This window comes from Schistocerca serialis, chromosome 5 (assembly GCF_023864345.2).
Source record: "Schistocerca serialis cubense isolate TAMUIC-IGC-003099 chromosome 5, iqSchSeri2.2, whole genome shotgun sequence".
NCBI lineage: Eukaryota > Metazoa > Arthropoda > Insecta > Orthoptera > Acrididae > Schistocerca > Schistocerca serialis.
This window is the reverse complement of record NC_064642.1, coordinates 403,890,560-403,902,979: the sequence shown is the minus strand read 5'-3', so window position 1 is coordinate 403,902,979 and position 12,420 is coordinate 403,890,560. Positions and strand designations below refer to the sequence as shown.

The following is a 12,420-nucleotide window of genomic DNA, read 5'->3' as shown; positions in this document are numbered from 1 at the left end:
GAGGGGGCCAAATCCAGTGAATATGGTGGCTGAGGCATGATTGTCATGTGGTTTTTGGCCAAAGAATCTCCCAGAAAGCAATGATGAATGAGCAGGTGCATTGTCGTGATGCAAAAACCATGAATTGTGTCTTCACAATTCCGAACGCTTTTTGCGTACTGCTTCTCGCAAACGTCAACGTAATACTCCTTATTGACCATACGACCTTGAGTCAAAAATACGTGATGCACTACACCACGGTAATTGAAAATAACAGTGAACAAAACTTTAACATTTGAACGAACTTGGTGTGCTTTTTTCAGTCTTAGCTCTCCGGGATGCTTCCATTGGGATGATTGGGCTTTGGTTTCGACATCATAACTGCAAACCCATGTTTCGTCACCAGTTATGATCCTTTTGAGCAAATCAGGGTCATCACTGACATCATTCAAGAGCTCCTGAGCGATTCTCATGCGACGGATCTTCTGATCAAAATTGAGAAGTTTTGGAACAAACTTCGCTAACACATGTCCCATGCCCAAAACATCTGAAAATTGCATGATACGAGCTGATCGATATGTCAACATCCTCAGCAACTTCTCTTACAGTAATATGACAATTTTCCAAAACAATTTTCTTCACAGCTTCAACGTTATTATCTGTTTTTGGTGCGTGGGGGTTTCCAAGGCGAGGTTCGTCAATGGCATCTTCTCGGCCATCTTGGAAGAGCTTCAAGTGTTTTAGAGCAATTGATTCCATTTTTCACACAAATTCTTTGTTCCAGTTTTTTTTTTATTTTTTTTTTATAATAATCGAAAATCGCCGAACACACTAAAACACATCTAACCTTTCTATCTGCCAAAATGAAACAAATAATGCTGTACACTTGAAACTGTGAACATATGTTTGGGACATATGTACCAACATAACAAAAAAAATCCAGTATAACAGGCACAATTTCTGTCAGAATAATATGACTGTTGCAAACCAGGTCAACATACATGCATCTTCAGTATTCAATCTATTTGCTTTTCTATTACAATTACTCACCTTGCTTCACTGTCCCATCCAACTTCGAAAGCTCTGCATTTAAGACAATAGCAAGCCATGTGAGAACCAGCAACCAACAAAGAAGCAGAACTGTGGCAAATATCATGCCCACCATCTGGCCCTTGCATCGGCAGCTCTGGCTCTGACGAGCCTGGCCTGGTCTCACTCCGCGTGTTCGTCTGGAACGAATGGCATGAAACATATATGAGAAGTAGAACCATATTATGCAAAAGACTGGTGATCATTGGTACATGGTGGTCTATTTCAGCCATCCCCAAAGTGGGGGTGCACTTCCTCCTAGAGGGGCACACAAAGTGATAGAGGGGAGCACCAGCTTTTTTTAAAATATTTGTTTCATATTAAGTAAGAAAAGGATTTATGGTGAACATATATCGCTAGCATCAGATTTTAATTTTTATGAACTAAGTGACTTCCTCCATTGTTAATTTGCTGTCTTATTTCACACGAACTGACCAGTAGATCTTATCAGCAGGGGTGATGCGAAAAGTCGTGACTAATATTTCATCACACTGCTCCCATCCCCGATTATCCGCCAAGTTAGCTCCTTATCAAACCTTTAACAACCACTAATGACACCAAGTTACTAAGTTACTTGACAATGTGACAGCCAGTTCCTTACATGACTGACTACAAGAATAGGTTGTTAATCACAGACATTGTGACTGTGCACTCAATTCCTGCCAGGCTTCCAGAGGCAGCTCAAGGGTTGTGAGTTAGCTAGAAGTTGAATTCTAGTACAAATTCACTGAAGTAGTTACCTGAATTTAAAAGAAATTGATAAAAGTTCTGTCATTGCCATGGATAAGTGGTGATTCACAGTGATATAAGAGATCCCATGGAATTCATTCACCTGGTGTCTCTTCTCTTTTGAAAGTATGCAGTTCTAAGTAAGGAAGAAGACTCAGATTTAATCAAAATACATTCTTCTTTCCCATCTTCCCCTGTTCGAATCAGCAACATCAGCTCTAAACAGAAAACCAAAGTGTGTATATGTCAAGCTGATTGTCCAACATTAGGCTTTATCAGCATTCGTTTGAAAAATGAGGAAGGACAGCAAAGCATTCTTCGTCCAGAGATGTTAGTCAGTGATAGCTTGAAGTGTATAGAGAGACACCTGCCAACAAAACATCCAGACCATACAAGTAAATCCATCAAAATTTCTAATAGGATGTGACAGATTCCTCAAAAAACAGATATCAGATCCTAAGAACATCCGAGAAGCATCCTCCTCAATTGTAAAATCCGAATGACCACACATCAAAATGTGCAAAATCATGTGTGGTGAGAGTCTGAAGTTGATATCACTCTAAGACAATTAAAAATCAATTTTCACCACACTTCCATGAGAGCCCAAAATTCGTCATGCAAGTTGATGACTGAACTGATGTTGGCAATTTTTCCAGCTCCACGTTTTTTATGCTATTGTTATGAAAATAAAACGCATGAAGTCTGTCTGTTTTATGAGCTGTCTATTTTGTAAATCTCTGAAAGGAAGAACTACACAGAAGACATTTTCTTCCTTGTGAATTTCTTTTTTGTTGATAATAATGTGTTAATGACAAGTTGTGTTGGTATATGTACCAGTGAGATGGCAGCATTTACTACGACTAAAAGGGGATTCATGGCAAGAGTGTGTGCTGTTTCTCCTTCTGTAAAATTCTCAGACTGCATGATACACAGATACGGATTAGCTTCTTTTCTGTTCTTTGCGAGGAGATGGATTCGATTCTTTTGCACACAGAGGCACTTTGATTGTGTTGTAGCAAAGTGATTCATCGCATTGTGGAGGTGAAGGATAAACTTCGTCTTTTTCTATTGAGTGGAAGTTCTACATTTGCGGCTCTCTTTCTGGATGAGAACTGGCTTCCAATACTGTGCTACTCGGATGACATGTTTGACAAACTGAACGATCTAAATGTATTACTTAAAGGCTGAAATAGCAATATCATCTTTTTAAGTAAGAAAGTACTTGCATTTAAGAGAAAACTTGGACTTGGAAAAACCACTTGAAGAAGTGTAACTGTGAGGTGTCTTCTCATATGAACGATTTCATGAAGGAAAATGAATTGGATGTAGGTAAAATTAGAAGAACTGGCATAGTACATCCCAAAAACTTCCATCAACATTTCGATAATACATTTCCAGAACCTTCTTCTGAGTATTACTGGATCCACAATCTGTTCGATAAGATTGTAACAGGCCACTTGTCAGCAATAAAGCAAGTGGAGCTAATAAAACTCTCAAGTGACAGAAGGCTTTGAAATGAATTTAAATTGCATTCTCTTGAAAAATTTTGGGTGTAGGTTTGAAATGAATGTCCCAGTTTAACAAGAAGGGCAGTGGACACATTATTATGTGCAGCATCAACTTACTTGTTGAGTCAACATTTTCTGCAACGGCATTCATCAAGACAAAACATAAGTCACGATGGCAGCTGGAAGGGAATCTAAGAGTAGTAGTTTCAAAGATCCAATCAAGACTGGATCTCCTTTATTCACAAATTCAAGCACACATATCATGATAAATGTGCAAATGTCATAAAATTTCAGTACATTTTTATGCTTGTATATTTTCTTTTTGGATGATCAATTTAGATATAACAGTTTTTAAATTGGCATTTAAATGTCAACTATTGTTCTATCATCATTTGTACATCCTTCTCATTCCTTCTGGTGAATCTGTCCTGACCCACAGTTCTGGGTGACTCTTCAAACTCTCCTCATTCCTAAACCTCACTAGCCCCTTTCCTTCATACCTTGTCTTTCCTCTTCAACCCTTCTCCCATAAGAAAAAACCAATGGCTCTGAAAGCTTGCAAATTTAATTAATCCTTATATGTCTGTGTTCTCCTGCCATTGATTGCTGAATAGATTTTTTTTATTTATTCAGTTACACTATATTTTCAAATATTGATTGTTTTCGTTGATGTATTCAACCTATCCTTTTCAAAATATTGGAGACCTATTTACTTTCATCTCTGCATTCTGTGCAGTTCTACAATACAAATATGATTTCCTGAATGTACCGACTTTATCAGTAATTAGTTTATGAGAAAGATGGATGCATTGGAATTATGGGCAAAGTTTAAGCAGATTGTATATCATGGTCAGGAGAGTTATATGCCTAGTAAGCAGATAAAGGGCGGAAAAGACCCACCATGGTTTGATGACAACATTTGGTGGATGCTGAAGAAGCAGAGGTTGCTGCACTCTTGGTTCAAAAGGAAACACACAAATGACGTCAGCAAAGGATAGTACAGATTTGTGCGAAGCTTACAACAACTATCACTGTCACATCTTTCAAAAGATCTGGCAGAGAACCCGACAAAATTTTGGACTTAGGTAAAATTGCTAAGCTGGTCTAAGGCTTCCATTTAGTCCCTTATTGACCAGTCTGGTAAGGCAGTTGAAGATAGCAAAACGAAAGCTGAAGTTTTAAATTTCACATTTAAGAAATCATTCAAACATACTGTCTCATCGGACAGACTCCCATATGGATGACACAGTAATAAGCAAACCTGACATAGAGAAAGAACTGAAAGATTTGAAAGCGAATAAATCAACAAAGTCTGGATGGAATCCCAGTTCGATTTTACAAACAGTACTCTATGGCATTGGCCCCTTGCCTAGCTTGCATTCAGCAGAGTCCCAAGCGACTGTAAAAAAGTGCAGTTGATTCTAGTTTATAAGAAGGGTAAAAGAATGGACCCACAAAATTACATACCAATATCCCTAACTTCGATTTGCTACAGACTCCTTGAACATATTCTCAGTTCAAATATAATAAACTTTCTTGAGACTGAGAAGCTTATTTCTACAAATCAGTTTGGTTTTAGTAGGCATCGCTTATGCAAAACTCAGCTTGCCTTTTTCTCACATGACATGCTGAGAACTAAGGATGAAGGGCAAGAGGCAGATTCCATATTTCTAGATTTCCGGAAAGCATTTCACACAGTGTCCCAATGCAGGGTGTTAACAAAGGTATGAGCATAAGGAATAAGTTCACAGATATATGAGTTGCTCAAAGACTTCTTAAGTAACAGAGCCCAGTATGTTGTCCTCGACAGTGAGTGTTCATCCCAGATGAGGGTATCGTCAGAAGTGCCCAGGGAAGTGTGATAGGACTGCTGTTGTCCTCTATTTATGTAAATGATTTGGCAGACAGGATGAGCAGCAATATGCAGTTGTTTGCTGATGATGCCATGGTGCATGGTAGGGTGTTGAAGTAGAGTGATTGTAGGAAGATATAAGACAACTTAGACAAAATTTCCAGTTGGTGTGATGAATGGCAGCTAGTCCTAAATGTGGAAAAATTTAAGTTAATGCACATGAGCAGGAAGATCAATCCTGTAATGTTCAGGTATATTATTGCAGTGTCCTGCTTGACACAGTCACGTCATTTAAATATCAGGGCATTACATTGCAAAGTGATATGAAGTGGAACGAGTGTGTGTGAACTGTGGTAGGGAAGGCAAATGGTTGACTTCAGTTTATTGGGAGAACTTTAGGAATGAGTGGTTTACTTGTAAAGGAGACTGCACACACGATGCTGATGTGACCTATTCTGGAATACTGCTAGAGTGTTCTGGGATCCGTATGAGGTTGGACTGAAGGAAAACAGTCAAAGAAATTCGGAGGCGGACTGCTAGATTTGATACCGGTAGGTGTGAACAACACGTGTTACGGAGATACTACGGGAAGTCAAATGGAAATCTCTGGAGAGAAGACGATGTTGTTTTTGAGAAATGCTGTTGAGAAAACTTCAAGAACAGGCATTTGAACCTGACTGCCGAATGTTTCTACTGCCGCCAACACAGATTGCGCGTAAGGAACACGAAGATATGAGAAACTATGGCTCATATGGAGGCATATAGGCAGTTATTTTTCCCTCGTTCTATTCGTGAGTGGAACAGGAAAGGAAATGACATGTATTGTACAGGGTACCCTCCACCAAGCACCATATGGTAGTTTGAGGAGTATCTATGTAGATGTAGATGTAAACAGCTGTGTTTATAGCTGGGTGGAAATTATCTTTTATCCCTGAAAATTTTCTTTCACTCTTCTGATAAATGACTCAGGAAGTGGAGATGGTATGCTCCACCCTACACCACGAGTGTTGTGTGAAGAAGAATGGAGTGGAATGTTGAGCTCCACTTCGCAACACTGGCCTTTAGCAGAGATAAATGCTGTGAAGGGAAAAGCTCCTCCTCACTCAAGTAATTTTGCCTGCAAGAAGAAAAGAAATTTAGTACCGAACACCTGATTTACAGTAAGGTCATTAGAGATGGAAAGCACTTGTTCAGATGGAAAGCACTTTTTCAGATGGTCAAGATAATGAATTCCAGAAACTACAGAAACTTAAACCGGGAAGGCTACAGGGGTCTTGGAAATGCATTATTGGCAAATATGAATCCAGTGTTTTACACATTATGCTGCCTTTCTTGGGATCATAACAAGAGACCCAAATTTTCCACTTTCTCCAGAGCACCAAAACTAATATTTAATCATAGAATACATGGAGCATGGTCTACAGTGGCAAACTGATGTAAGCAAGATAATGAAAGATACAGAAGTTATAGTGAACATAAGTATTAAAGGTGGTAGACATAGCAACTCTTCTGTGTTGCATAATGTGATATGACGCAGTGCTGATGTTATGCGTAGTATTGTTTTCCCATAGCATAATTTTATATTTCTTCATGTCAGTGCATGTGTAACTGGTTGCAGTAGTGATAAGGAACATTTGTCTCAAAGTTCTTCTCTGGCCCATTGGTTCATAGCCAACTTGATTCTTCTTAAAGCTGCTACACTGTAAGCTATTGAAGCTACCATATTTATGATTTCTGTGGTGTTGATGCACTGATCACTTACCAGCTATCTCCAGTTTTGCATTCTTTACAGCTATAATTGCTATTAAATGTCAATTCAGACACTTGGAAGCAATTAAGAAGCACATATTAAGGGTAACTAATGGATTGGAAAAGAAGAAAACAAGAGATATCTTTTGTGATACATAGCAATCATGGTTAAGTTTTCAGGAAACAAAATGGGAGAAACTGAACAATTTTCACCACATGAACTCTTAAAGAGTAAGTTGTTTCAATGTTGTGTCTCAGTCAAGAAGACAGCAGTATTTAACACACACAACATAGTTATGAAAGAAAGCTGGGGAAACAGGCTCAGCAAAAAGTTTTTGTACAGATTTGGAAGTGACTGAAGAGTCACTATTTCATAAGAATAATGAAAAATAATAATAAAATATTTACAGACTAAAATAGTCAAGAGAAATGTGTGATTTTAATAAACACAGAAAACTATACTAATATAACATATTTCAAAGAATTTCTCTAAAAGGAGACATTTGAATAATCGTACAGTACAATGAGATTATTTGGTTCTATCCACCGGTCAAAAGTCACTATACTCTTCACATTATAAGTGCATAATGGCTTGTAGTTTGTGCGAGCAGTGCAGTAGTACAGTACAGTATTCAAAAAATTAAAGAATACTGATTTTTAGGAAGAAAAGTTGTGTTTTAACATTCATGACAAATACACCTCTGGCTACTAAAACTGCAGAACCAGGAAATCCAGTAATAAAGGCATTTTACTTATTGTCCATATACAGTATGGTATGAAAAATTCACAGTTATATTTGTACGTGATTTTGGGGTACACACTTTGCATAATTTAGTACAAAGAGCTGCCACCTCTGGCAGTAACAATGGATCTAACCCAACAGGGCATCTGTCATTCCATACTGCTTGAACTCTATACCCAAGTTCATCAAACAAAATGGCTGGCAAGTGGTGGTGCGCTAGTCTCTTGGTAACCCATGACCAAAGTTTTCAATACATGAGAAATCTGGAGAACGAGCTGGCCATGAGAACAGTCAAAAACCCTATCTATCCATGCAAATGAGGATAACACTGGCAACATGCGGTCTTGTGGTATCTCGCAGAAAGATAATGTCAACCTCAATGACATGGCCCAGTCACCAGCCTTAAAACATCAGAAATGTTATGACTGCTGTTTAAATTACTGGATATGTGAACCAGAGATGATTGCGCTGCATATCCCATATCATGATGTCGGGTGCTAGCACTGTATGATGAGAATGAATGCATTTCTGGCAACATTCATTCTCCTCACAGCCTCACACCTTGATGGTGTATGTTCAACTGGGTTTCGTCTGGAAGTATGACATGATTCCACTCTTGTGTCCAGTTCTATTATTGGGTGCTCCACTGTCAATAATGTGAAATTAAAAAAGATTCAGTTCAACGATGGCATTTTGGGTACCATTCTACAGTTCAACTGTCAAACAGCGAATGCTGATGCAAACATACACTCAGTTTACAGGTTACACAATCCAAATAGTTACCTGGTAGTAACTCATGTACAGTTAATATCGGAAAAAGGATTGTTATGTATATTAAGACAGATCACACTTATAAAAACATTGAGGTAAGTAGGTTTTATAGTGATCAGGATATAAGTGTGTGCTGAAAAATAGTTCACTTTTAACTGTAACTGTACATGGATTCCCACTGGGGATATCCACCCAACATGGGTGGATAATGACAGAAGAACTCTAACTGATAATGTTTTATTTTCTGAAACTAAAAGTAAAAATAACCATGTAGCCAATAACAAATACTCTTGCAGTAGCCACCAGAAAGATAAGGGAGGCACACATCGGCACGGTGCGTCATGGACAGTAGTTGCCGCGCCCTCTGCCGGTGGAACAACAACAACTCAGGCAGCACGGTCCGTGCCCAGTCAGTTTTACATCGGGCATGCCTAGCAGACAGTTCCCGGTCTACACTATGTGAAGTGCGACGGACAACGTGAATCATGTTAATACACAATTGGCGACGAGTAGGGTCGTTCTTTCGCGTGTTGCGTCGTCGTTCCGGTTTCGCAGCTTATCCACAGCATGGAGAAGTTAGTGTGGGTTTTGGTTGAGCAGCAGACAGAGCTCATGGCAACCATGAAACAAGTGCTTCTGGCGTTGCTCTCCACACAGTCTGCTCCAGCGCCATTCCCTCCTCCCTTTCCCCCGTATGACGAGACGGTGGAGGATCAGGACGCATATAAACATCGCCTTCAGCAGCATTTCCAGGCATTTCATGTTGCCGATGTGGAGGTATGTCGTGGTCTTTTCTTGTCTTGGATATCTCCCTCGCTGTATCAAGTTTTGCGGAGCTAGCGCCGTTGCAGGAACCCTCGTCCTTGTTTTTTGACGCATTGTGTTCATTGCACGCACGCATGATGTGGCGGCTAGGATCGAGTTCTATCAATGCAAGAAGCAGCCCCATCAGTCTTACCGGGCGTGGGCCGCTACCCTGCACAGTCTTAGTCGCAGGTGTCATTTTGTCACAGAGCAGTCGCGAGAGTCGTATGCCCACATTATGGTGTGAGACGTCATTGCTAGTTCGGCCCCTGATAGGAAGGTCTGGCAACAGGCCCTGCAGTTGGAAGACCCTTCCCTTGAGGAAGTCCTGTCCATTGCTCAATTGTACGATGTCTCTCACGCTGCAGGTCAACAGCTGGAAGCGTGGTGTGACGTCGCGGCGGTTCAGGGTGGCGCGGCCACATCCACTGTGTCCTTGGTGGACGACGTGCGAGCGGTACAATCCGGCCATTACGGCCGCTCCCGCACGGCACATAAATAGAGTTCCGGCCGCCGGCCCCTGTTACCGTCCTGTGCGTCGTGCTATATACATCATGATTGGTCAGAGTGCGCCCAGCATTGGGCCGTTTGTCGCAAATGTAATAAAAAAGGAGAAAATGCTAAAGTTTGCCACTCAGCCTCAAAAGAATCAAAGGAAGCAGGCACAGAGGACATGGACGTCGACATTCAGGAAGTTTCATCGGGCCAGGCTCCCGACGCATCGGCACACAAACTTTTTATCGAGTTGTCGGTTCGGTCACGCCGATTACAACTGCAAGTAGATACGGGCACGGCAGTTTCCTTGTTGAATGCACAAACTAACTCCGACCTTGAGTCACCCCTGTTGGCGCCAGTTTCCTGTCGTCTCTGCGGTTATGGTAAACAGTTCATTCCCCTACTGGGTCAATTCACTACCGACATTACTTACAAATCAGTCACTCGGCCTCTTACTTTTATTGTTGTCAGTGATGCGAGCTCCGTTAACCTTTTTGGATTGGATGCCTTTGAAGCTATCAGTTTTTCTATTGCAGACACTGTGCAGTTGGTCTCCGAAGACGTTCCCTATCAATCATTGGAATCTTTGACCTCTGACTTTAAGGATATCTTTGAGGAGGGCCTGGGGCGTGTTTTAGACTTTGAAGCTCACTTAATGTTGAAGGCGTCGGCTTGCGCACATTTTCTATGCACGAGGCAGATCCCCTTGGCTCTCCGCCCTCAGGTAAAAGCAGAGCTAGACCAGCTGATAGCCCTCGAGGTCGTTCTTCCCATTTCTTCTAGTGAGTGGGCTTCGCCCCTCGTTATTGTCAGGAAACCCTCAGGAAAATTACGTCTTTGTGGCGATTTCAAGGCCACCATTAAGTCCCAATTGGTGCAAGTTTGCAAAGGGAGGTCCTCACGTTAGTACATGATGGGCACTGGGGTGTTCCTGTACTAAAACCTTGGCTTGCAGACATGTGTACTGGCCCGGTATTGACAGAGAAATTGAGCACTTAGTGGTGCCTGTTCCCAGTGTGCGAGCCAACAGGCGTCTCCCAATTCAGCGTTCTCTTCATAGTTGCCTGCAACCCAGGCATGGGAACGTGTTCACATAGTTTCTGCGGGCCCGGTTCTCAATGGCTTTTGGCTCATTGTCATTGATACTTATTCCCAATTCCCATATGTGATTCACTGCTCCTCAACCACTTCAGAAGTTGCAATCCAGGCACTCGCAAAAATCTTTTGTGTGGAAGGTCTGCCAGTCACCCTGGTATCGGACAATGGACCTCAGTTTATTTTGCAGACCTTCCAGGATTTTTGTAGGCGCTTGGGTATTCGGCACATTTGCTCTCCCCCCTTTCATCCACAATCGAATGGGGAAGCCGAGCGCATGGTATGCACATTTAAGACGCAGATGAAAAAGTATGTGCACGAATTTCCTACCTAGGACTCTGCTGCACCTCCTCCGGCCTGATCCTTGCAAAACGGGGTACCCAGCTTTCCACTGTGTATGCCGGTCTGGGCGCGTGGGTTTGGTCACAATCCACGTTGGATACCGGTGGTGGTCCTGCACCGCAATGGCCACCGGCTCTATACCTTGCAGGCGGAGGACCGGGAGGTACGTCGTCACCAAAATCAGCTACGTCCACATTTGGGCACCCACCCTCCGACCCCTCAGGTGCCGGCTTCCCCGTTGCCAGCATCCATGTTGTTTTCTCAGGGGACGCTACCGCCCCTCCCACCTGTGACTTCGCCACCATGCGATGGTTCTCAGCCTTGGCGGCCTCCAGTAGCTCCAGCACCGGCATCGTCATCATTAGAGATGCCCCGGCAAGAGCCGGCCCGGTTTCTCAGGAGGCTGGTTCACCTGTGATCGTGCCTTCCCCATTGTCCTCGCCACTGGGTCTTGCCCCTCCCGAGGTGGAATGGGATCCAGAGTTCGACAGCTTGTCGCCCGTTCTGTCCCGTGCTCCGGTGGTGGGACGACGGAGGCCTCTTCGTGTGGGTCACTTCCAACCGTATTCGAAGGTTCCGGCTCGAGGGTTGGCAGATCCCCCCCGACCCCAGCATTCCAATCGACGTGGAGGTCATCGCTACTGCAGAACGCTCCACCTTCCGACGCAGTGGATCACAGTGGCTTCACCCCCCGAAGGACGAGGAGTGCAGTAGCCACCAGAAAGGTCGCGGGAGGCGCACATCGGCACGGCGCGTCACGGACAGTAGTTGCCGCAAGTAAAGTCCTGTCCACCAGAGGGCACGCGAGAATTCGGCCGTGCCCTCTGCCAGCGGAATAACAACAACTCAGGCAGCACGGGTCGTGCACAGTCAGTTTTACATTGGGCATGCCTAGTAGACAGTTACCGGTCTACACGATGTGAAGTGCAACGGACAACGTGAATCGTGTTAATACAACTCTCTCTGCTTGTGATGCACATTTAGCTAGTATAAATAAGACAGTACTGATAATCCTCTGTGGAAAACAATTAGAATAATTAATGACTCCAGAAAAAATGTTTTTAAGAATAGTTTACAAGAGATGACCTGGAATGAAATTTATAATAAACCAGGTGCTGACATAAAATTTAATCCATTCCATGATAAATTCATATCACAATATTCTCCCAGGTAAATGGAGGTTTCATGGACTTGATGGTATAGCCAACCAATGGATGTCATATCTAACCAAAAGAATACAAAAAAGTTGTACTTAGGGAGATCCT

General features: G+C 42.4%; 1 protein-coding gene and 1 long non-coding RNA gene across 2 annotated transcripts in view; one reads left to right on the top strand and one right to left on the bottom strand.

Moving 5' to 3' along the window:
• LOC126480710 (uncharacterized) overlaps positions 1-12,420 on the bottom strand; it is a 231,456-nt gene that overhangs the window by 185,566 nt on the left and 33,470 nt on the right. Inside the window, exon 2 of the mRNA XM_050103964.1 lies at positions 1,030-1,208. Coding sequence (XP_049959921.1) covers positions 1,030-1,208 — 179 coding nt within the window. The remainder of the gene's footprint in view (positions 1-1,029; positions 1,209-12,420) is intronic.
• The window catches only part of LOC126480711 (uncharacterized), a 41,136-nt gene that overhangs the window by 25,542 nt on the left and 3,174 nt on the right, over positions 1-12,420 (top strand). The gene's annotated exons all lie outside the window — the stretch shown is intronic.